Here is a 27500-nt window from a genome sequence, read left to right on the forward strand (position 1 = left end):
AGAATTAATCTTCAGCCACGTATATTGTTTATCACAAGGAAAAGCTTCCCTCCATATATCCACAAGATTATGATACTGGACATCGGTTTTGAGAGTTTTCGCTGAATTCTGATGCGGTTCGACATGATTCCGATCCATAGTATAATCAAGAGTACAATTAAAATCACCAGCTAAAAATATTATACTATTTTGCGGGATTTTTGAAATAAAAAAAGGAAACTCTTTCTACACCATCGTTTGGGGCATAAATATTAATAAGAGAGAAAGACAACTCGTATAACTTAATATCTATCGTTTGCATTCTGCCAGGTATAATTTCTTCAACTCTACTATCTTTGATTTGTACATCAGGAGAAATAAGAACTGCGACTCCAGCACTAATATTAGAACCATGGCTAAGAAAAGCTTTACCTTTCCACTCACTTAACCATTGCACCTAATTATCCACATCTGTGTGTGTTTCTTGCAGAAAAACTACTCGCTTTTTTCCAATTCAAAAAATCAAACACACGACATCCATTAACATTCAAAGATCCAAAGTTCATGGATGCCATGATACAGACTATCAAAAGCAAAAGGCATCTAAACCCAGGTTCAGTCCTTCTTTGCATTAGCTTTTATCATGCCCTTTACCTTTGTTACGATTTTCTTAAGGCGATATCGCTTCTGTCTACTAAGTTCTTCAAAGGTTGCCTTGTTCAATGCAGTTTTACACGACACCAACAAATTCTTCACAATTAGTGGTTTACGAGCTCCTTTGGTTTCATCTAGAAAGTCATTAATTTGCTTTACTGTGTACAATTTAGAGCCCAAAGACTCTATTCTTTCAGAATCGTCCATATCAGAAACACTGCCTATACTCTCAAGATCATTCTCAGAATCATTTTCAGAACACGCATGTTCTGAACTCATAGACATCTGAGTATTACTATCATCAGCTGCCTCAGCTTCACCGTTGGCTTTATTGTTTTCTATTTCCGTTTGTTCTTTTTCCGATCGTTTATCATCTTCATTAACCGTCAGATTGGATTTCTCTCCACTAACGTTACTGGCCTGATTGACGATCTCCTCGCCATGATCACTATTAACCACATCAGTGTTTTCTTTTGGTGCCGTTTCAACACCAGGGACAAAGTCATTATTTTGTCCAATGTGTTGCTGAATTGTTTGCAAATTAGACGGCTTATCAGTTTGTTTATTTGGGTTAGGGTTAGGGTCTAACATGCCCTTGTTCTCCGCACGAGAAACACCTCATGTGATCCGAACTTATGAAGATTGTATAATCTTTGCCTTCATTAGTCAACTTTACAGCCAAGTTGAGCGGATCTTGTTGTTCATTCAGTATCATGTATGTGCATCGCCGAAAGGACATAACATGCTTGAGATCCGGATTTTTTAGACCTATTGGGATCATTTTTATAGGTGCTGTTAATCTGTCATATACTTGGAATAAGAGCTTTGACTAATGATGAAAAAGGTTGTGATTGAAACTTGTGATTGTTCGTCACTGGAGAGCTTCCCGACCGCTGATAAGCTGACCGTTGCTCACAGTTGGGAATATGGGCATACAGATACAAACTTACTGTATTTTACTTATACAATGAGCAGAATAATTACAACAAAAAGAAAAAAAATATAGAGGAGGCCGTGTCAGAATGAGCAGTCAAGCAAGACACGCCCCATAGCAACACGCCCCATAGCAACACGCCCCATAGCAACACGCCCCATAGCAACACGCCCCATAGCAACACGCCCCATAACAACACGCCCCATAGCAACACATTTAAGGACAATCTATGCAAACATGCGACTCTACCATAAAGCAGTTCATGCTTCATTCAAGCACTTTCTACAACCTCTGTGTTATGAGCCTTTAATGTGTGTGTTAATGTGTGTGTGTGTTATGAGCCTTTAATGTGTGTGTGTGTTATGAGCCTTTAATGTGTGTGTGTGTGTGTTAATGTGTGTGTGTGTGTGTTAATGTGTGTGTTAATGTGTGTGTGTGTGTTAATGTGTGTGTGTGTGTGTGTGTGTGTGTGTGTTAATGTGTGTGTGTGTGTGTTATGAGCCTTTAATGTGTGTGTGCTCAGGTTGATGCTCACCTTGCAGGCCGGGTGGCACCAGAGCTCGGGCGCTCCATGATCCTCGTTCTCCACCCGCAGCTGCTGCCACGTCCAGCTGGGGGCGCTCATGTGCAGCAGCCAGGCGTCCTTCAGCAGCTGCACACACACACACACACACACACACACACACACACACACACACACACACACACACACACACACACACACACACACACACAGGGGTTGGTCTAAGCAGCAGTATTTGGTGATGTGGCTGGTTTGGGTTCTCAGCTGATACTCACAGCATTGGGTCCGCCACAGCCGCCCAGAATCAGCAGCGTCTGGCTGTCAATCACGATCTGCGGAGACACAGAGATCAGTCTCAGGGCATCATGGGAAGGGAGAGAGAGGGGCATCATGGGAAGGGAGAGAGGGGCATCATGGGAAGGGAGAGAGAGGGGCGAGCGTTACCTGAGACTGGCCTCCGCGCGGGTGAGGCGACGGGCCGCTGACGGCGGGTTTGGACCAGGACCACTGCTCCAGATCCAGAAGCCACACCTCGTTACTCCTGAGACACAAACACACAGCATGAGACGGGTCACCTTACCCCACAGCCGCCCACACAGCTCATACCCACATCTGACGGGCGCCCAGCGAGCCGCCGAACACCACCATGGTGCCGCCAATCACAGAGGAGGAGTGGCCTGCCATGGGCGGAGGCCCGTGAGTCGTCACGATGCAGTTCCACCTGCGGACAGAGAGGGCGGAGTCAGAGTCCAGTCATTCAACCAATCAACAGAGAGGGCGGAGTCAGAGTCCAGTCATTCAACCAATCAGACAGAGAGGGTGGAGTCAGAGTCCAGTCATTCAACCAATCAACAGAGAAGGCGGAGTCAGAGTCCAGGCATTCAACCAATCAAAGGGGCGTGTCTCACCAGTTCTTGGAGGGCGAGTAGGTGTGTATCTCGTCGAAGAACCTCTCGGGCTGGTGGAGCGGGTATGGGCTGGGCCGGGTCCAGCCGCCGAACAGCACCAGCAGATCCCTGTACATGACCAGTGTGGCCCCAGCCTTAGGGGACGGGTAAGAGCCTGAACACAGAGAGAGAGGCGTGAGTGCTGGGGGCGGGGCTAGTCTGAGCGCTGGGGGCGGGGCGAGTCTGAGGGCTGGGCGAGTCTGAGGGCTGGGCGAGTCTGAGGGCTGGGGGCGGGGCGAGTCTGAGCGCTGGGGGCGGGGCGAGTCTGAGGGCGGGGCTAGTCTGAGCGCTGGGGGCGAGTCTGAGCGCTGGGGGCGAGTCTGAGCTCTGGGGGCGAGTCTGAGCTCTGAGGGCGAGTCTGAGCTCTGAGGGCGAGTCTGAGGGCGAGTCTGAGCTCTGGGGGCGAGTCTGAGCGTTGGGGGCGAGTCTGAGCTCTGGGGGCGAGTCTGGGGGCGAGTCTGAGCTCTGGGGGCGAGTCTGAGCGCTGGGGGCGAGTCTGAGCTCTGGGGGCGAGTCTGGGGGCGAGTCTGAGCTCTGGGGGCGAGTCTGAGCGCTGGGGGCGAGTCTGAGCGCTGGGGGCGAGTCTGAGAGCTGGGGGCGAGTCTGAGCGCTGGGGGCGAGTCTGAGCGCTGGGGGCGAGTCTGAGCGCTGGGGGCGAGACTGAGCTCTGGGGGCGAGTCTGAGCGCTGGGGCGAGTCTGAGCTCTGGGGGCGAGTCTGAGCGCTGGGGGCGAGTCTGAGCGCTGGGGCGAGTCTGAGCGCTGGGGGCGAGTCTGAACGCTGGGGGCGAGTCTGAGGGCGAGTCTGAGCGCTGGGGGCGAGTCTGAGCGCTGGGGGCGAGTCTGAGCTCTGGGGGCGAGTCTGAGCGCTGGGGGCGAGTCTGAGCGCTGGGGGCGAGTCTGAGCGCTGGGGGCGAGTCTGAGCGCTGCGGGGCGAGTCTGAGCGCTGGGGGCGAGTCTGAGCTCTGGGGGCGAGTCTGAGCGCTGGGGGCGAGTCTGAGCTCTGGGGGCGAGTCTGAGCGCTTGGGGCGAGTCTGAGGGCGAGTCTGAGCGCTGGGGGCGAGTCTGAGCGCTTGGGGCGAGTCTGAGCGCTGGGGGCGAGTCTGAGCGCTGGGGGCGAGTCTGAGCTCTGGGGGCGAGTCTGAGCGCTGCGGGCGGGTCTGAGCTCTGGGGGCGAGTCTGAGCGCTGGGGGCGAGTCTGAGCTCTGGGGGCGAGTCTGAGCGCTGGGGGCGAGTCTGAGGGCGAGTCTGAGCTCTGGGGGCGAGTCTGAGCGCTGGGGGCGAGTCTGAGGGCGAGTCTGAGCTCTGGGGGCGAGTCTGAGCGCTTGGGGCGAGTCTGAGGGCGAGTCTGAGCGCTTGGGGCGAGTCTGAGCGCTGGGGGCGAGTCTGAGCGCTGGGGGCGAGTCTGAGCGCTGGGGGCGAGTCTGAGCGCTGGGGGCGAGTCTGAGCGCTGGGGGCGAGTCTGAGCTCTGGGGGCGAGTCTGAGCGCTGGGGGCGAGTCTGAGCGCTGGGGGCGAGTCTGAGCGCTGGGGGCGAGTCTGAGCGCTGGGGGCGAGTCTGAGCGCTGGGGGCGAGTCTGAGCTCTGGGGGCGAGTCTGAGGGCGAATCTGAGCTCTGGGGGCGAGTCTGAGCGCTGGGGGCGAGTCTGAGCTCTGGGGGCGAGTCTGAGCGCTGGGGGCGAGTCTGAGCGCTGCGGGCGGGTCTGAGCTCTGGGGGCGAGTCTGAGCGCTGGGGGCGAGTCTGAGCTCTGGGGGCGAGTCTGAGCTCTGGGGGCGAGTCTGAGCGCTGGGGGCGAGTCTGAGCGCTGGGGGCGAGTCTGAGCTCTGGGGGCGAGTCTGAGCTCTGGGGGCGAGTCTGAGCTCTGGGGGCGAGTCTGAGCGCTGGGGGCGAGTCTGAGCTCTGAGGGCGAGTCTGAGCTCTGGGGGCGAGTCTGAGCGCTGGGGGCGAGTCTGAGCGCTGGGGGCGAGTCTGAGCGCTGGGGGCGAGTCTGAGCGCTGGGGGCGAGTCTGAGCGCTGGGGGCGAGTCTGAGCTCTGGGGGCGAGTCTGAGCTCTGGGGGCGAGTCTGAGCGCTGGGGGCGAGTCTGAGCGCTGGGGGCGAGTCTGAGCTCTGGGGGCGAGTCTGAGCTCTGGGGGCGAGTCTGAGCTCTGGGGGCGAGTCTGAGCGCTGGGGGCGAGTCTGAGCGCTGGGGGCGAGTCTGAGCGCTGGGGGCGAGTCTGAGCTCTGGGGGCGAGTCTGAGCGCTGGGGGCGAGTCTGAGCGCTGGGGGCGAGTCTGAGCGCTGGGGGCGAGTCTGAGGGCGAGTCTGAGGGCGAGTCTGAGCGCTGGGGGCGAGTCTGAGGGCGAGTCTGAGGGCGAGTCTGAACGCTGGGGGCGGGTCTGAGCTCTGGGGGCGGGTCTGACCTGACGCCAGCGGCCGGATCCACTCTTTGCTGTTGAGGTCCAGACGCCACAGGTCGTTGAAGGCGGCGTTACAGCTGCTCTGAGTGCAGCCGCCAAACACATACATCGACTGATTAGAGTCATAGTAACACGCACCTGCAACACAAACACACCAGCGGTTAGCCTTCACACTTTTGTGAGTGTGTGTGTGTGTGTGAGAGAGTGTGTGTGTAGTTACTGACTGTGTGAGAAGCGTTGGGTTATGGGTGTTCCAGGATAAGGATAGGTGCGACTCTCCCACTGGATGTTTCCCTCCTGAATGGCCCGCAGGAAACCATGGTAACACTGATACGCCACACCTGAGACACACACACACACACACACACACGGGGGAGATTTCAGGCCTGTGTCACATTCACAGCTGACTTTGACTGACCGTTAAACACGTCTCAGTGTCACATGACCGTCACAGCACACTAACACTAATGATGATGATGATGATGCTATAACTGTAATCAGGCTCTACATTAAGCCGGTTCACACGCTTGTCCTTCAGACTAGTACATCTGTCATTCACTGTTTTTTTTTGTAAATATAATCTATTATGAAGCAATATTCTCACCGGTGTTCAATCAGCTTTGACATATTTAAATATGCATATTTGTGATATTTTTACCTTTTTATAAAGGACATTTTTCCATAATATTATTAAATATAGGCTATGCTTCAGCTTTCAGTTTATATTTTTAAATCTGATCTATAAATTAAATAAGAATTAGACACTATAGGGCTGTTACCAATCAAATTAAATTATTTACACTGAAAAATAACAACTGCATTAAATAATGTTATGAGATTATTTTAAATATTTTTGAATATACAAATAAGAAATATTGTAAAGATGAAACTAAAGCACCAGTAGGGGGCGCAGGTGACAGTCTGAATGAGTGAGTCATTGAGTCGATTCAGTGAAACAGATGATTCATTCAAGACTGAGGCGGTCGTTTACGAATAGGTCATTGAATCTTTGATTCAACTGATTCATTCAAACACTGAATCATTCAGTAACACACACTGATGCAGTGAGACGGGTTATGGTTCTTCAGTAACACACACTGATGCTGTGAGACGGGTTATGGTTCTTCAGTAACACACACTGATGCTGTGAGACGGGTTATGGTTCTTCAGTAACACACACTGATGCAGTGAGACGGGTTATGGTTCTTCAGTAACACACACGGATGCAGTGAGACGGGTTATGGTTCTTCAGTAACACACTGATGCTGTGAGACGGGTTATGGTTCTTCAGTAACACACACTGATGCTGTGAGACGGGTTATGGTTCTTCAGTAACACACACTGATGCTGTGAGACGGGTTATGGTTCTTCATTAACACATACTGATGCTGTGAGACGGGTTATGGTTCTTCAGTAACACACACTTATGCTGTGAGACGGGTTATGGTTCTTCAGTAACACACACTGATGCAGTGAGACGGGTTATGGTTCTTCAGTAACACACACTGATGCTGTGAGACGGGTTATGGACGGGTTATGGTTCTTCAGTAACACACACTGATGCTGTGAGACGGGTTATGGTTCTTCAGTAACACACACTGATGCAGTGAGACGGGTTATGGTTCTTCAGTAACACACACTGATGCAGTGAGATGGGTTATGGTTCTTCAGTAACACACACTGATGCTGTGAGACAGGTTATGGACGGGTTATGGTTCTTCAGTAACACACACTGATGCTGTGAGACAGGTTATGGTTCTTCAGTAACACACACTGATGCAGTGAGACGGGTTATGGTTCTTCAGTAACACACACTGATGCTGTGAGACAGGTTATGGTTCTTCAGTAACACACACTGATGCAGTGAGACGGGTTATGGTTCTTCAGTAACACACACTGATGCTGTGAGACAGGTTATGGTTCTTCAGTAACACACACTGATGCTGTGAGACGGGTTATGGTTCTTCAGTAACACACACTGATGCTGTGAGACGGGTTATGGTTCTTCAGTAACACACACTGATGCTGTGAGACGGGTTATGGTTCTTCAGTAACACACACTGATGCTGTGAGACGGGTTATGGTTCTTCAGTAACACACACTGATGCAGTGAGACGGGTTATGGTTCTTCAGTAACACACACTGATGCTGTGAGACGGGTTATGGTTCTTCAGTAACACACACTGATGCTGTGAGACGGGATATGGTTCTTCAGTAACACACACTGATGCAGTGAGACGGGTTATGGTTCTTCAGTAACACACACTGATGCTGTTAGACGGGTTATGGTTCTTCAGTAACACACACTGATGCTGTGAGACGGGTTATGGTTCTTCAGTAACACACACTGATGCAGTGAGACGGGTTATGGTTCTTCAGTAACACACACTGATGCAGTGAGACGGGTTATGGTTCTTCAGTAACACACACTGATGCTATGAGACGGGTTATGGACGGGTTATGGTTCTTCAGTAACACACACTGATGCTGTGAGACGGGTTATGGTTCTTCAGTAACACACACTGATGCAGTGAGACGGGTTATGGTTCTTCAGTCACACACACTGACGCTGTGAGACGGGTTATGGACGGGTTATGGTTCTTCAGTAACACACACTGATGCAGTGAGACGGGTTATGGTTCTTCAGTAACACCCACTGATGCTGTGAGACGGGTTATGGTTCTTCAGTAACACACACTGATGCTGTGAGACGGGTTATGGTTCTTCAGTAACACACACTGATGCAGTGAGACGGGTTATGGTTCTTCAGTAACACACACTGATGCTGTGAGACGGGTTATGGTTCTTCAGTAACACACACTGATGCTGTGAGACGGGTTATGGTTCTTCAGTAACACACACTGATGCTGTGAGACGGGTTATGGTTCTTCAGTAACACACACTGATGCTGTGAGACGGGTTATGGTTCTTCAGTAACACACACTGATGCTGTGAGACGGGTTATGGTTCTTCAGTAACACACACTGATGCTGTGAGACGGGTTATGGTTCTTCAGTAACACACACTGATGCTGTGAGACGGGTTATGGTTCTTCAGTAACACACACTGATGCAGTGAGACGGGTTATGGTTCTTCAGTAACACACACGGATGCAGTGAGACGGGTTATGGTTCTTCAGTAACACACACTGATGCTGTGAGACGGGTTATGGTTCTTCAGTAACACACACTGATGCCGTGAGACGGGTTATGGTTCTTCAGTAACACACACTGATGCCGTGAGACGGGTTATGGTTCTTCAGTAACACACACTGATGCTGTGAGACGGGTTATGGTTCTTCACTAACACACACTGATGCTGTGAGACGGGTTATGGTTCTTCAGTAACACATACTGATGCTGTGAGACGGGTTATGGTTCTTCAGTAACACACACTGATGCTGTGAGACGGGTTATGGTTCTTCAGTAACACACACTGATGCTGTGAGACGGGTTATGGTTCTTCAGTAACACACACTGATGCTGTGAGACGGGTTATGGTTCTTCAGTAACACACACTGATGCAGTGAGACGGGTTATGGTTCTTCAGTAACACACACTGATGCAGTGAGACGGGTTATGGTTCTTCAGTAACACACACTGATGCTGTGAGACAGGTTATGGTTCTTCAGTAACACACACTGATGCTGTGAGACGGGTTATGGTTCTTCAGTAACACACACTGATGCAGTGAGACGGGTTATGGTTCTTCAGTAACACACACTGATGCAGTGAGACGGGTTATGGTTCTTCAGTAACACACACTGATGCTGTGAGACGGGTTATGGACGGGTTATGGTTCTTCAGTAACACACACTGATGCAGTGAGACGGGTTATGGTTCTTCAGTAACACACACTGATGCAGTGAGACGGGTTATGGTTCTTCAGTAACACACACTGATGCTGTGAGACGGGTTATGGACGGGTTATGGTTCTTCAGTAACACACACTGATGCTGTGAGACAGGTTATGGTTCTTCAGTAACACACACTGATGCAGTGAGACGGGTTATGGTTCTTCAGTAACACACACTGATGCTGTGAGACGGGTTATGGTTCTTCAGTAACACACACTGATGCTGTGAGACGGGTTATGGTTCTGCTGTAACACACACTGATGCAGTGAGACGGGTTATGGTTCTTCAGTAACACACACTGATGCTGTGAGACGGGTTATGGTTCTTCAGTAACACACACTGATGCTGTGAGACGGGTTATGGTTCTTCAGTAACACACACTGATGCTGTGAGACGGGTTATGGTTCTTCAGTAACACACACTGATGCTGTGAGACGGGTTATGGTTCTTCAGTAACACACACTGATGCTGTGAGACGGGTTATGGTTCTTCAGTAACACACACTGATGCAGTGAGACGGGTTATGGTTCTTCAGTAACACACACTGATGCTGTGAGACGGGTTATGGTTCTTCAGTAACACACACTGATGCTATGAGACGGGTTATGGTTCTTCAGTAACACACATTGATGCAGTGAGACGGGTTATGGTTCTGCTGTAACACACTGATGCTGTGAGACGGGTTATGGTTCTTCTGTAACACACACTGATGCAGTGAGACGGGTTATGGTTCTTCAGTAACACACACTGATGCTGTGAGACGGGTTATGGTTCTTCAGTAACACACACTGATGCTGTGAGACGGGTTATGGTTCTTCAGTAACACACACTGATGCTGTGAGACGGGTTATGGTTCTTCAGTAACACACACTGATGCTGTGAGACGGGTTATGGTTCTTCAGTAACACACACTGATGCTGTGAGACGGGTTATGGTTCTTCAGTAACACACACTGATGCTGTGAGACGGGTTATGGTTCTTCAGTAACACACACTGATGCTGTGAGACGGGTTATGGTTCTTCACTAACACACACTGATGCTGTGAGACGGGTTATGGTTCTTCACTAACACACACTGATGCTGTGAGACGGGTTATGGTTCTTCAGTAACACACACTGATGCTGTGAGATGGGTTATGGTTCTTCAGTAACACACACTGATGCTGTGAGACAGGTTATGGTTCTTCAGTAACACACACTGATGCAGTGAGACGGGTTATGGTTCTTCAGTAACACACACTGATGCTGTGAGACGGGTTATGGTTCTTCAGTAACACACACTGATGCAGTGAGACGGGTTATGGTTCTTCACTAACACACACTGATGCTGTGAGACGGGTTATGGTTCTTCAGTAACACACACTGATGCAGTGAGACGGGTTATGGTTCTTCAGTAACACACACTGATGCTGTGAGACGGGTTATGGTTCTTCAGTAACACACACTGATGCAGTGAGACGGGTTATGGTTCTTCACTAACACACACTGATGCTGTGAGACGGGTTATGGTTCTTCAGTAACACACACTGATGCAGTGAGACGGGTTATGGTTCTTCACTAACACACACTGATGCAGTGAGACGGGTTATGGTTCTTCAGTAACACACACTGATGCAGTGAGACGGGTTATGGTTCTTCACTAACACACACTGTTGCAGTGAGACGGGTTATGGTTCTTCACTAACACACACTGTTGCAGTGAGACGGGTTATGGTTCTTCAGTAACACACACTGATGCTGTGAGACGGGTTATGGTTCTTCAGTAACACACACTGATGCAGTGAGACGGGTTATGGTTCTTCAGTAACACACACTGATGCAGTGAGACGGGTTATGGTTCTTCACTAACACACACTGATGCAGTGAGACGGGTTATGGTTCTTCAGTAACACACACTGTTGGAGTGAGACGGGTTATGGTTCTTCACTAACACACACTGTTGCAGTGAGACGGGTTATGGTTCTTCACTAACACACACTGTTGCAGTGAGACGGGTTATGGTTCTTCAGTAACACACACTGATGCAGTGAGACGGGTTATGGTTCTTCACTAACACACACTGATGCAGTGAGACGGGTTATGGTTCTTCAGTAACACACACTGATGCAGTGAGACGGGTTATGGTTCTTCACTAACACACACTGTTGCAGTGAGACGGGTTATGGTTCTTCACTAACACACACTGTTGCAGTGAGACGGGTTATGGTTCTTCAGTAACACACACTGTTGCTGTGAGACGGGTTATGGTTCTTCACTAACACACACTGTTGCAGTGAGACGGGTTATGGTTCTTCAGTAACACACACTGATGCAGTGAGACGGGTTATGGTTCTTCAGTAACACACACTGATGCTGTGAGACGGGTTATGGTTCTTCAGTAACACACACTGTTGCTGTGAGACGGGTTATGGTTCTTCACTAACACACACTGTTGCAGTGAGACGGGTTATGGTTCTTCAGTAACACACACTGATGCTGTGAGACGGGTTATGGTTCTTCACTAACACACACTGATGCAGTGAGACGGGTTATGGTTCTTCAGTAACACACACTGTTGCAGTGAGACGGGTTATGGTTCTTCACTAACACACACTGTTGCAGTGAGACGGGTTATGGTTCTTCACTAACACACACTGTTGCAGTGAGACGGGTTATGGTTCTTCAGTAACACACACTGATGCAGTGAGACGGGTTATGGTTCTTCACTAACACACACTGATGCAGTGAGACGGGTTATGGTTCTTCAGTAACACACACTGATGCAGTGAGACGGGTTATGGTTCTTCACTAACACACACTGTTGCAGTGAGACGGGTTATGGTTCTTCACTAACACACACTGTTGCAGTGAGACGGGTTATGGTTCTTCAGTAACACACACTGTTGCTGTGAGACGGGTTATGGTTCTTCACTAACACACACTGTTGCAGTGAGACGGGTTATGGTTCTTCAGTAACACACACTGATGCAGTGAGACGGGTTATGGTTCTTCAGTAACACACACTGATGCTGTGAGACGGGTTATGGTTCTTCACTAACACACACTGTTGCAGTGAGACGGGTTATGGTTCTTCACTAACACACACTGTTGCAGTGAGACGGGTTATGGTTCTTCAGTAACACACACTGTTGCAGTGAGACGGGTTATGGTTCTTCAGTAACACACACTGATGCTGTGAGACGGGTTATGGTTCTTCAGTAACACACACTGATGCAGTGAGACGGGTTATGGTTCTTCAGTAACACACACTGATGCAGTGAGACGGGTTATGGTTCTTCAGTAACACACACTGATGCTGTGAGACGGGTTATGGTTCTTCAGTAACACACACTGATGCAGTGAGACGGGTTATGGTTCTTCAGTAACACACACTGATGCTGTGAGACGGGTTATGGTTCTTCAGTAACACACACTGATGCTGTGAGACGGGTTATGGTTCTTCAGTAACACACACTGATGCTGTGAGACGGGTTATGGTTCTTCAGTAACACACACTGATGCAGTGAGACGGGTTATGGTTTTTCAGTAACACACACGGATGCAGTGAGACGGGTTATGGTTCTTCAGTAACACACACTGATGCTGTGAGACGGGTTATGGTTCTTCAGTAACACACACTGATGCCGTGAGACGGGTTATGGTTCTTCAGTAACACACACTGATGCCGTGAGACGGGTTATGGTTCTTCAGTAACACACACTGATGCTGTGAGACGGGTTATGGTTCTTCACTAACACACACTGATGCTGTGAGACGGGTTATGGTTCTTCAGTAACACATACTGATGCTGTGAGACGGGTTATGGTTCTTCAGTAACACACACTGATGCTGTGAGACGGGTTATGGTTCTTCAGTAACACACACTGATGCTGTGAGACGGGTTATGGTTCTTCAGTAACACACACTGATGCTGTGAGACGGGTTATGGTTCTTCAGTAACACACACTGATGCAGTGAGACGGGTTATGGTTCTTCAGTAACACACACTGATGCAGTGAGACGGGTTATGGTTCTTCAGTAACACACACTGATGCTGTGAGACAGGTTATGGTTCTTCAGTAACACACACTGATGCTGTGAGACGGGTTATGGTTCTTCAGTAACACACACTGATGCAGTGAGACGGGTTATGGTTCTTCAGTAACACACACTGATGCAGTGAGACGGGTTATGGTTCTTCAGTAACACACACTGATGCTGTGAGACGGGTTATGGACGGGTTATGGTTCTTCAGTAACACACACTGATGCAGTGAGACGGGTTATGGTTCTTCAGTAACACACACTGATGCAGTGAGACGGGTTATGGTTCTTCAGTAACACACACTGATGCTGTGAGACGGGTTATGGACGGGTTATGGTTCTTCAGTAACACACACTGATGCTGTGAGACAGGTTATGGTTCTTCAGTAACACACACTGATGCAGTGAGACGGGTTATGGTTCTTCAGTAACACACACTGATGCTGTGAGACGGGTTATGGTTCTTCAGTAACACACACTGATGCTGTGAGACGGGTTATGGTTCTGCTGTAACACACACTGATGCAGTGAGACGGGTTATGGTTCTTCAGTAACACACACTGATGCTGTGAGACGGGTTATGGTTCTTCAGTAACACACACTGATGCTGTGAGACGGGTTATGGTTCTTCAGTAACACACACTGATGCTGTGAGACGGGTTATGGTTCTTCAGTAACACACACTGATGCTGTGAGACGGGTTATGGTTCTTCAGTAACACACACTGATGCTGTGAGACGGGTTATGGTTCTTCAGTAACACACACTGATGCTGTGAGACGGGTTATGGTTCTTCAGTAACACACACTGATGCAGTGAGACGGGTTATGGTTCTTCAGTAACACACACTGATGCTGTGAGACGGGTTATGGTTCTTCAGTAACACACACTGATGCTATGAGACGGGTTATGGTTCTTCAGTAACACACATTGATGCAGTGAGACGGGTTATGGTTCTGCTGTAACACACTGATGCTGTGAGACGGGTTATGGTTCTTCTGTAACACACACTGATGCAGTGAGACGGGTTATGGTTCTTCAGTAACACACACTGATGCTGTGAGACGGGTTATGGTTCTTCAGTAACACACACTGATGCTGTGAGACGGGTTATGGTTCTTCAGTAACACACACTGATGCTGTGAGACGGGTTATGGTTCTTCAGTAACACACACTGATGCTGTGAGACGGGTTATGGTTCTTCAGTAACACACACTGATGCTGTGAGACGGGTTATGGTTCTTCAGTAACACACACTGATGCTGTGAGACGGGTTATGGTTCTTCAGTAACACACACTGATGCTGTGAGACGGGTTATGGTTCTTCACTAACACACACTGATGCTGTGAGACGGGTTATGGTTCTTCACTAACACACACTGATGCTGTGAGACGGGTTATGGTTCTTCAGTAACACACACTGATGCTGTGAGATGGGTTATGGTTCTTCAGTAACACACACTGATGCTGTGAGACGGGTTATGGTTCTTCAGTAACACACACTGATGCTGTGAGACGGGTTATGGTTCTGCTGTAACACACACTGATGCTGTGAGACGGGTTATAGTTCTTCAGTAACACACACTGATGCTGTGAGACAGGTTATGGTTCTTCAGTAACACACACTGATGCTGTGAGATGGGTTATGGTTCTTCAGTAACACACACTGATGCTGTGAGACGGGTTATGGTTCTTCAGTAACACACACTGATGCAGTGAGACGGGTTATGGTTCTTCACTAACACACACTGATGCTGTGAGACGGGTTATGGTTCTTCAGTAACACTGATGCAGTGAGACGGGTTATGGTTCTTCAGTAACACACACTGATGCTGTGAGACGGGTTATGGTTCTGCTGTAACACACACTGATGCTGTGAGACGGGTTATGGTTCTGCTGTAACACACACTGATGCTGTGAGACGGGTTATAGTTCTTCAGTAACACACACTGATGCTGTGAGACAGGTTATGGTTCTTCAGTAACACACACTGATGCAGTGAGACGGGTTATGGTTCTTCAGTAACACACACTGATGCTGTGAGACGGGTTACGGTTCTTCAGTAACACACACTGATGCAGTGAGACGGGTTATGGTTCTTCACTAACACACACTGATGCTGTGAGACGGGTTATGGTTCTTCAGTAACACACACTGATGCAGTGAGACGGGTTATGGTTCTTCACTAACACACACTGATGCAGTGAGACGGGTTATGGTTCTTCACTAACACACACTGATGCAGTGAGACGGGTTATGGTTCTTCACTAACACACACTGATGCAGTGAGACGGGTTATGGTTCTTCAGTAACACACACTGATGCAGTGAGACAGGTTATGGTTCTTCAGTTACACACACTGATGCAGTGAGACGGGTTATGGTTCTTCAGTAACACACACTGATGCAGTGAGACGGGTTATGGTTCTGCTGTAACACACACTGATGCTGTGAGACGGGTTATGGTTCTGCTGTAACACACACTGATGCTGTGAGACGGGTTATGGTTCTTCAGTAACACACACTGATGCAGTGAGACGGGTTATGGTTCTTCAGTAACACACACTGATGCTGTGAGACGGGTTATGGTTCTTCAGTAACACACACTGATGCTGTGAGACGGGTTATGGTTCTGCTGTAACACACACTGATGCTGTGAGACGGGTTATAGTTCTTCAGTAACACACACTGATGCTGTGAGACAGGTTATGGTTCTTCAGTAACACACACTGATGCAGTGAGACGGGTTATGGTTCTTCAGTAACACACACTGATGCAGTGAGACGGGTTATGGTTCTTCAGTAACACACACTGATGCAGTGAGACGGGTTATGGTTCTTCACTAACACACACTGATGCTGTGAGACGGGTTATGGTTCTTCAGTAACACACACTGATGCAGTGAGACGGGTTATGGTTCTTCAGTAACACACACTGATGCTGTGAGACGGGTTATGGTTCTTCAGTAACACACACTGATGCAGTGAGACGGGTTATGGTTCTTCACTAACACACACTGATGCTGTGAGACGGGTTATGGTTCTTCAGTAACACACACTGATGCAGTGAGACGGGTTATGGTTCTTCACTAACACACACTGATGCTGTGAGACGGGTTATGGTTCTTCAGTAACACACACTGATGCAGTGAGACGGGTTATGGTTCTTCAGTAACACACACTGATGCTGTGAGACGGGTTATGGTTCTTCAGTAACACACACTGATGCTGTGAGACGGGTTATAGTTCTTCAGTAACACACACTGATGCTGTGAGACAGGTTATGGTTCTTCAGTAACACACACTGATGCTGTGAGATGGGTTATGGTTCTTCAGTAACACACACTGATGCTGTGAGACGGGTTATGGTTCTTCAGTAACACACACTGATGCAGTGAGACGGGTTATGGTTCTTCACTAACACACACTGATGCTGTGAGACGGGTTATGGTTCTTCAGTAACACTGATGCAGTGAGACGGGTTATGGTTCTTCAGTAACACACACTGATGCTGTGAGACGGGTTATGGTTCTGCTGTAACACACACTGATGCTGTGAGACGGGTTATGGTTCTGCTGTAACACACACTGATGCTGTGAGACGGGTTATAGTTCTTCAGTAACACACACTGATGCTGTGAGACAGGTTATGGTTCTTCAGTAACACACACTGATGCAGTGAGACGGGTTATGGTTCTTCAGTAACACACACTGATGCTGTGAGACGGGTTACGGTTCTTCAGTAACACACACTGATGCAGTGAGACGGGTTATGGTTCTTCACTAACACACACTGATGCTGTGAGACGGGTTATGGTTCTTCAGTAACACACACTGATGCAGTGAGACGGGTTATGGTTCTTCACTAACACACACTGATGCAGTGAGACGGGTTATGGTTCTTCACTAACACACACTGATGCAGTGAGACGGGTTATGGTTCTTCACTAACACACACTGATGCAGTGAGACGGGTTATGGTTCTTCAGTAACACACACTGATGCAGTGAGACAGGTTATGGTTCTTCAGTTACACACACTGATGCAGTGAGACGGGTTATGGTTCTTCAGTAACACACACTGATGCAGTGAGACGGGTTATGGTTCTGCTGTAACACACACTGATGCTGTGAGACGGGTTATGGTTCTGCTGTAACACACACTGATGCTGTGAGACGGGTTATGGTTCTTCAGTAACACACACTGATGCAGTGAGACGGGTTATGGTTCTTCAGTAACACACACTGATGCTGTGAGACGGGTTATGGTTCTTCAGTAACACACACTGATGCTGTGAGACGGGTTATGGTTCTGCTGTAACACACACTGATGCTGTGAGACGGGTTATAGTTCTTCAGTAACACACACTGATGCTGTGAGACAGGTTATGGTTCTTCAGTAACACACACTGATGCAGTGAGACGGGTTATGGTTCTTCAGTAACACACACTGATGCAGTGAGACGGGTTATGGTTCTTCAGTAACACACACTGATGCAGTGAGACGGGTTATGGTTCTTCACTAACACACACTGATGCTGTGAGACGGGTTATGGTTCTTCAGTAACACACACTGATGCAGTGAGACGGGTTATGGTTCTTCAGTAACACACACTGATGCTGTGAGACGGGTTATGGTTCTTCAGTAACACACACTGATGCAGTGAGACGGGTTATGGTTCTTCACTAACACACACTGATGCTGTGAGACGGGTTATGGTTCTTCACTAACACACACTGATGCAGTGAGACGGGTTATGGTTCTTCAGTAACACACACTGATGCAGTGAGACGGGTTATGGTTCTTCACTAACACACACTGTTGCAGTGAGACGGGTTATGGTTCTTCACTAACACACACTGTTGCAGTGAGACGGGTTATGGTTCTTCAGTAACACACACTGATGCTGTGAGACGGGTTATGGTTCTTCAGTAACACACACTGATGCAGTGAGACGGGTTATGGTTCTTCAGTAACACACACTGATGCAGTGAGACGGGTTATGGTTCTTCACTAACACACACTGATGCAGTGAGACGGGTTATGGTTCTTCAGTAACACACACTGTTGCAGTGAGACGGGTTATGGTTCTTCACTAACACACACTGTTGCAGTGAGACGGGTTATGGTTCTTCACTAACACACACTGTTGCAGTGAGACGGGTTATGGTTCTTCAGTAACACACACTGATGCAGTGAGACGGGTTATGGTTCTTCACTAACACACACTGATGCAGTGAGACGGGTTATGGTTCTTCAGTAACACACACTGATGCAGTGAGACGGGTTATGGTTCTTCACTAACACACACTGTTGCAGTGAGACGGGTTATGGTTCTTCACTAACACACACTGTTGCAGTGAGACGGGTTATGGTTCTTCAGTAACACACACTGTTGCTGTGAGACGGGTTATGGTTCTTCACTAACACACACTGTTGCAGTGAGACGGGTTATGGTTCTTCAGTAACACACACTGATGCAGTGAGACGGGTTATGGTTCTTCAGTAACACACACTGATGCTGTGAGACGGGTTATGGTTCTTCAGTAACACACACTGTTGCTGTGAGACGGGTTATGGTTCTTCACTAACACACACTGTTGCAGTGAGACGGGTTATGGTTCTTCAGTAACACACACTGATGCTGTGAGACGGGTTATGGTTCTTCACTAACACACACTGATGCAGTGAGACGGGTTATGGTTCTTCAGTAACACACACTGTTGCAGTGAGACGGGTTATGGTTCTTCACTAACACACACTGTTGCAGTGAGACGGGTTATGGTTCTTCACTAACACACACTGTTGCAGTGAGACGGGTTATGGTTCTTCAGTAACACACACTGATGCAGTGAGACGGGTTATGGTTCTTCACTAACACACACTGATGCAGTGAGACGGGTTATGGTTCTTCAGTAACACACACTGATGCAGTGAGACGGGTTATGGTTCTTCACTAACACACACTGTTGCAGTGAGACGGGTTATGGTTCTTCACTAACACACACTGTTGCAGTGAGACGGGTTATGGTTCTTCAGTAACACACACTGTTGCTGTGAGACGGGTTATGGTTCTTCACTAACACACACTGTTGCAGTGAGACGGGTTATGGTTCTTCAGTAACACACACTGATGCAGTGAGACGGGTTATGGTTCTTCAGTAACACACACTGATGCTGTGAGACGGGTTATGGTTCTTCACTAACACACACTGTTGCAGTGAGACGGGTTATGGTTCTTCACTAACACACACTGTTGCAGTGAGACGGGTTATGGTTCTTCAGTAACACACACTGTTGCAGTGAGACGGGTTATGGTTCTTCAGTAACACACACTGATGCTGTGAGACGGGTTATGGTTCTTCAGTAACACACACTGATGCAGTGAGACGGGTTATGGTTCTTCAGTAACACACACTGATGCAGTGAGACGGGTTATGGTTCTTCAGTAACACACACTGATGCTGTGAGACGGGTTATGGTTCTTCAGTAACACACACTGATGCAGTGAGACGGGTTATGGTTCTTCAGTAACACACACTGATGCTGTGAGACGGGTTATGGTTCTTCAGTAACACACACTGATGCTGTGAGACGGGTTATGGTTCTTCAGTAACACACACTGATGCTGTGAGACGGGTTATGGTTCTTCAGTAACACACACTGATGCTGTGAGACGGGTTATGGTTCTTCAGTAACACACACTGATGCTGTGAGACGGGTTATGGTTCTTCAGTAACACACACTGTTGCAGTGAGACGGGTTATGGTTCTTCAGTAACACACACTGATGCTGTGAGACGGGTTATGGTTCTTCAGTAACACACACTGATGCTGTGAGACGGGTTATGGTTCTTCAGTAACACACACTGATGCTGTGAGACGGGTTATGGTTCTTCAGTAACACACACTGATGCTGTGAGACGGGTTATGGTTCTTCAGTAACACACACTGATGCTGTGAGACGGGTTATGGTTCTTCAGTAACACACACTGTTGCAGTGAGACGGGTTATGGTTCTTCAGTAACACACACTGATGCTGTGAGACGGGTTATGGTTCTTCAGTAACACACACTGATGCTGTGAGACGGGTTATGGTTCTTCAGTAACACACACTGATGCTGTGAGACGGGTTATGGTTCTTCAGTAACACACACTGATGCTGTGAGACGGGTTATGGTTCTTCAGTAACACACACTGATGCTGTGAGACGGGTTATGGTTCTTCAGTAACACACACTGATGCAGTGAGACGGGTTATGGTTCTTCAGTAACACACACTGATGCTGTGAGACGGGTTATGGTTCTTCAGTAACACACACTGATGCAGTGAGACGGGTTATGGTTCTGCTGTGATCTTTGTTTGGAATTATTCTGGTGAAATAGAACCAAAACAGTCTATATTGCATCTAAAATAGTGTTAGACGATATATCGGCCGATATTTGTGATTTTTAAGTGTATCAGGCGATATAAGGCTGCTGCGTTCGCCGATATTTTCCCTGCATTATTTGCAGTCAGGCGTCCACAGGGCAGCTCTCACCGTCTGCAAACTCTCTCGCTCTCCCTCGCGCATATTAATCAGAATCAGCTGAGGATTGACGATGGTAAAGGTGGAAAGACTGAAGCTTCACGTGGAGCATTGGGAGATTTTCTCTGAATTACCGCTGGTGTTGCTCTAGAGATTCAGTGAAGCACCTACACTCTCAACAATGCTGGGTTAAAAATAACCCAAGTTGGGTTTGAAAATGGACTAACCCAGCATTGTTTAGAGTGTAAGCATTAAATGACGAGGTTGTGAATAGTTGTAAAGTAAGTATAGTGCAGTCAGTGTGCGCTTTATTATTCTGCTGCTTGTTGATACTGTGTGCAATAGTGTCATTATTTTATTTATGCTTAAATATTTATTTTCAGAATTTATTCACCACTGAACTTTTTTCTTCTTGTTCTACCTCACCTGTTTTTACTATTTGTTCAATATAGTTTTTTTAAGTTCAATAAATGTTCCTTTTTTTAAATTGTAAATTTTAAATTGTTATCATCCTGATCATTGTGTCATTTTTATGTTGTAAATTGAGGGAGCAAAAGCAGAATCGGCTCCAAATATCGGCTCAAGAGAATCTGCAGCCGTATCGGCATCGGCTAAAGCTGAGGGAAAAAATCAGTATCGGCACTAAAAAATCCATATCGTCGATCTTTAATCTAAAACATAAGTGATTTAATGTTATGAATAGTTTATGGAGCTGGCGTATGAGATCAGTCGTGATGTATTGAGGAAAACACACTCTTGTTAGTGTGATGAACTGTATCATATGTTATAAATATAAAAACTACACATTATCATGTGTTTTTCTCCTTGAGAGGCGGCGCGAGCCTCAACAGCTCAACATTATTAACGTCAGTTAGTTTATATTATTATCCACTATGGATCTCCACTTACACTGAGGCGGAATCATTATTGATCATTATTATTATTATATAAACTTGTCCGTCAGGCAAATTCACTTTCCCCTTCAAAAACTCCCGGACAAGTGTTAATGTGGAGCCCTGTGTAATAATATCTGCTCATTATAAATCACAGTCTGTCTCTTTACAGCAGGATGGATTCTGATTGGCTGTCAGTGTTGGTTCCTCAGGGCTGAACTGTGTGATTGTGGTATAGTTGTTGTGGTTATGGTTATGGTTATGGTTATGAATGTACCTTTGATGAGGCGGTACCACTGCTTGCACACCAGCGCCGCTGTCTTGTGCTCCTGATAGGGCGACAGGAAGGACAGGATGTACTCCAGCACTTCCTCTGGCAGCTCGCCCATGCTGTGAGCGCTGGCTCCGCCCCCCGCCGCCGAGGCCCCGCCCTCCTCGGTGTCCATGGCAACCAGACAGCCGTCCTCACCGTCGGAGCAGCGAGACATGATGCTGTCTGTCTGCGGATCTGAGAACAAACGTCTGAGGTCATGTGACTGATCCGAGGCGTCTGCGAAACATTTACACTCTAATCGTCATACGTGTGGCGTCATTCGAACACGCTACATTCATCCTGCGAAAACCGGTTACCATAGAAACGGCGAAGATCTACATTTTTGTGATCCCAACTTTAAGTTCGGTCAGACAGAAGGCTTTGAGTCCAGATGATGATATTGTGTCTGTTCAGTGTATTTACAGTAAACTACACCACATTAATTTGAAGCGCTGTCTCTTTAAGAATCACAGCTCGACTCGAGGATCACGTGACAGTTAACGGTCAGCTTCAGCTCAATGTCGTATATCAGAAAGTGTGTTTAATAACAGGAGCGTTCACACACACACACACACACACACACACACACACACACACACACACACACACACACACACACACACACACACACACACACACACACACACAGCTGGAGCTCCAGGAGTGTGTCACAGATGGCGTTATTCCCCCTGGGCTGCTCTAACTGAGGGTCTTTATCAGTGTAATTCCGCAGGTTTACTCCGCGCCGGGCGTGTTTACTACAGTAAACTGAGGAGATGTCCATTAGCTGAGCGCTAACACCGGCTCGTTCCCGTCTGTCGCTGCTGAGAATCCGCGAGAGGCGCGAGACACACGCGCGTGATTTACCTGTCTGTCTGCTGGACTCTCTGTCCGTCTCTCGTCCGCGCGCTTCTTCGGGTTTTCCGCTGTTGTTTGTGTTTCTCTTTATCAGCTGCTCTCTTGAACCTCCACACTCCAAACATCCGCCATCTTCCCTCCGCTCGGGAGCGCGCACGCACACACGTCACAGAGCGGGCGCGTGCGCGGGGCGGCGACGTCCGCTACGTTTGGGCGCGCCCGCTGTTTCTATGAAATAAGTGTTTATTGATATATCACTTATATTTTAAACTATTTTAATTGTCTAATGCTTAATTTTGGTGCATTTTAAGTAATAATTGAACATGGCATAGCACTGAGACTGCTCTCATCAGAGTTACACATGATTTACTCTCATCATCCGATCTGTATCTCTCTATTAGTGTTACTCCATCTTAGCGCTGCATTTGATACTATCGACCACAACATTCTTCTGAATAGACTCGAAAATTTTTTAGGTATTAGTGGAATTGCTTTATCATGGTTTAAATCACACCTATGCGACCGTTATCAGTTTGTAGCAGTAAATGAAGAGATGTCACAGCGAGCACAAGTTCAGTATGGAGTACCACAAGGCTCAGTGCTAGGACCGCTACTCTTCACCCTGTACATGCTACCACTGGGAGATATCATTAGGAAGCATGGCGTTAGTTTTCATTGTTATGCTGACGATACTCAGCTCTATATTTCTTCACGCCCTGAAGAAACTTATCAATTCACAAGATTAACGGAATGCATAGCTGATATAAAACATTGGATGACCAGTAATTTCCTGCAACTCAATTCAGAAAAAAAAATAATTTTTAATTATTGGACAAAAAAGCTCCACAAGTAGTAACCCTAGAATACTGTCTAACACTTGATGGTGCTCTGTCCAGTCCTCTGGTCAGTGAGGAACCTGCGTGTTTTTAAATATATTTAAATTACGGCTCATGCTCTCAATGACAGTGAGTTGATGCGTTCATGAGCTGTAGATTATTGTAATGTAAGATAATGTAAGATAGGGGATTTCATCTTTATTTTTTTATTTTATTTTAATTCCTATTATAACTGTTATACTATATATATTTTTTTATTCACTTGTGATTATTTTAACTTCATTTCTGTGTAAAGCACTGTGCTATACAAATAAACTTGCCTTGCCTAATGCTCTACTGGGTGGTTGCCCTGCTCGCTTAATAAATAAACTCCAGCTGGTCCAAAACGCAGCAGCTCCAGTTCTTACTAGAACCAGGAAGTATGACCATATTAGCCGGTTCTGTCAACACTGCACTGGCTGCCTATTAAACATCGCATACATTTAAAATCTTACTTATTACTTACAAAGCACTAAATGGTTTAGCTCCCCAATACTTGAGCGAGCTCTTAACATATTATACTCCATCACGTCTACTGCGCTCTCTAAACTCTGGCCAGTTGATCATACCGAGAATATCCAAATCAACTGCAGGCGGTCGATCCTTTTCCTATTTAGCTCCGAAACTCTGGAACTCTTCCTAACATTGTTCGGGAAGCAGACACACTCTGTCAGTTTAAATCTAGACTAAAAACTAGTGCTGGGAATCGATAAAAAAAACAACGACTAATGAATCGCATATTTTTCTGTAATTAATCACGATTAATCACAAGTTTTTCATATTTTGATATTGTATTAATTTCAGTTACTCTCCAAATTAATGTAAAAACAATTTAAAGACAGCATATTTTATGTGTTGTAATGTCATGTTTTTATGAATGAAGGCCAGTCTCACTGATGTCTCTATGAAACATTAATGACGTTACAGTATCACTGAAATCTACCATTTCAACATTTATTAGGCTTTCAAAAAACTACTTTTAATTTAAGTGAACTTAAAACAATCTTTACATAAACTCATTATAAAATATTATTTTTTACCTGTGGCCTTCCCTGTTAGACATATACAAAAATATAATAGTTATAAAACACCTTTCAGAACTGCATAAATAATCAATGAAATATAGATGAATCATCATTAAAGCTACACTTTCCTCTGTTCTTAGATGAACATTAACGACAGACATCATCAGTGCTCCTGTCACATTAAAAGGTTAGTTCAGCCAAAACTGTAAATTGTGTGATTAATGACTGAGCCTCATGTGGTTGGACACCCGTCAGACCTCCGTTCATCTTCAGACACAAATGAAGATATTTTAGAGTAAATCTGATGCTGAGAAAGGCCTCCATTGGCTCAACTTTACACTCTCAAGACCCTTAAAAGACACTAAAGACTAAAGTTACAAAGTCCATCTCACTACAGCGGCTCTACAATAACTTTATGAAGACGAGAATAGTTTCTGTGTGCAAAAAAACCCTAAATAACGACTTATATAGTGATGACGATTTCAAAACACGGCCTCATGAAGCTTCGAAGCGTTATGAATCAGTGAGTCGATTCAGCGGTTCAGAGCGTTATGAATCAGTGAGTCGATTCAGCGGTTCAGAGCGTTATGAATCAGTGAGTCGATTCAGCGGTTCAGAGCGTTATGAATCAGTGAGTCGATTCGCGTGTCAAACTGCTGAATCGACTCACTGATTCATAATGCTCTGAACCACTGAATCGACTCACTGATTCGTAACGCTTCAAACCGCTGAATCGACTCACTGATTCATAACGCTCTGAACTGCTGAATCGACTCACTGACTCAAAACGCTCTGAACCGCTGAATCGACTCACTGACTCATAACGCTTCAAACCGCTGAATCGACTCACTGATTCATAACGCTTCAAACCGCTGAATCGACTCACTGATTCATAACGCTCTGAACTGCTGAATCGACTCACTGATTCATAACGCTCTGAACTGCTGAATCGACTCACTGATTCATAACGCTCTGAACTGCTGAATCGACTCACTGATTCATAACGCTCTGAACTGCTGAATCGACTCACTGATTCATAACGCTCATAACGCTCTGAACTGCTGAATCGACTCACTGATTCATAACGCTCATAACGCTCTGAACTGCTGAATCGACTCACTGATTCATAACGCTCTGAACAGCTGAATCGACTCACTGATTCATAACGCTCTGAACTGCTGAATCGTCACGGCATCCTCAATAAACCCGTCTCCGGCGTGATGACTCTTTATCTTTCGAATATTCCGATCTATTATGACCCCTGACCTGTAAAGTTGCCAGAATAATAATCATACGCTGTTTGTACACATTTTTACACCTCACCACTAGATGCCGCTCAAACGTACACACTGCCCCTTTAACGGCAGGCCAGCGGCTCTCTCTCATCGCTCTGGAAAGCCTGGCTCTTATTGGCTGGTTCGGACGGCTCTTGAAAATGATTGAGCTTTTAAATCCTCACACGGCTTGTTTAGCACAACTTCCCCGACTCAATTATATTAAATAACAAAATATGAGTATGTTCATGTTGTTAGTCAGCTTTATGCATGTGCAGATACATTTGATCAAAATGACATTGAACAACAAACACATGAAGTCAAACTCCAGCAGACGTAAGAAATGAAGCTTTACTGTCAGACACACACACACACACGGGTTCAGTGATGTCATGTGACACACACACACACAGGTCCAGTGATGTCATGTGACACACACACACACAGGTCCAGTGATGTCATGTGACACACACACACAGGTCCAGTGATGTCATGTGACACACACACACACAGGTCCAGTGATGTCATGTGACACACACACACAGGTCCAGTGATGTCATGTGACACACACACACAGGTCCAGTGATGTCATGTGACACACACACACAGGTCCAGTGATGTCATGTGACACACACACACAGGTCCAGTGATGTCATGTGACACACACACACAGGTCCAGTGATGTCATGTGACACACACACACACAGGTCCAGTGATGTCATGTGACACACAGGCTCAGTGATGTCATGTGACACACACACACAGGTCCAGTGATGTCATGTGACACACACACACACACAGGTCCAGTGATGTCATGTGACACACAGGCTCAGTGATGTCATGTGACACACACACACACAGGTCCAGTGATGTCATGACTCAGTCTCTGATCATTAACAGTGACACACACACACACACACACACGGGTGTTACACTGGAGTCCCGTCGGGTTTGCTCTGTTCTGACGTCTTCCTGCTGTGCTCGGGCACTTCCTGCAGAGGGCGGAGCACTTCCTGTGCGGTCTTGGAGCCTGTAGTGGGCGTCCCGGGGCCCCGGCGGCCCTCGTTGTCCAGAACTCCTCCGCCATGGAGCCAGTCCATCTTCTGCTGGTGCTGGCGGACGGCCTCGGCCACTCGGGCGTCGATCATGGCCTCGGTCAGGACCCCGTCCTCAGACGCATACGCCGCCGCCTGACACACACACACACACACACATTACCCATGAGCCTCTGCGGGACATCACTTCCATTTCTACTTAAGGTGACAGTTTTGATCATTTAGATGATTTGGATCTGACCTGCCATGCGACTCCGAGCTTCGAGATCTCTCGTCCAGACATGCCTTCCACACGGCCGGCGATCTCAGAACACTTCAGCCCATAGTCAAACTGAGCCAGCTTCAGCCGCCTGAGCACACACACACAATCATC

General features: G+C 47.3%; 2 protein-coding genes across 2 annotated transcripts in view; both read right to left on the reverse strand.

Moving 5' to 3' along the window:
• Positions 1–23057, reverse strand: part of fbxo42 (F-box protein 42) — a 26914-nt gene extending 3857 nt beyond the window's left edge. The window contains 9 exon segments of the mRNA XM_079808439.1: positions 2103–2219; positions 2366–2422; positions 2535–2631; positions 2701–2811; positions 2999–3152; positions 5437–5571; positions 5658–5774; positions 22005–22235; positions 22908–23057. Of these exon segments, the coding sequence (XP_079664565.1) occupies positions 2103–2219; positions 2366–2422; positions 2535–2631; positions 2701–2811; positions 2999–3152; positions 5437–5571; positions 5658–5774; positions 22005–22215 (999 nt within the window). The 5' untranslated portion in view covers positions 22216–22235; positions 22908–23057.
• Positions 23058–24715: 1658 nt separating this feature from the next.
• atad3 (ATPase family AAA domain containing 3) overlaps positions 24716–27500 on the reverse strand; it is a 25417-nt gene continuing 22632 nt past the window's right edge. Inside the window, exons 14-15 of the mRNA XM_079808440.1 lie at positions 27369–27477; positions 24716–27262 (exon numbers count right to left, since the gene is read on the reverse strand). Of these exons, the coding sequence (XP_079664566.1) occupies positions 27002–27262; positions 27369–27477 (370 nt within the window). The 3' untranslated portion in view covers positions 24716–27001. The remainder of the gene's footprint in view (positions 27263–27368; positions 27478–27500) is intronic.

This window comes from Gobio gobio (assembly GCF_949357685.1).
Source record: "Gobio gobio genome assembly, chromosome: 24".
Classification (NCBI taxonomy): Eukaryota; Metazoa; Chordata; class Actinopteri; order Cypriniformes; family Gobionidae; genus Gobio; species Gobio gobio.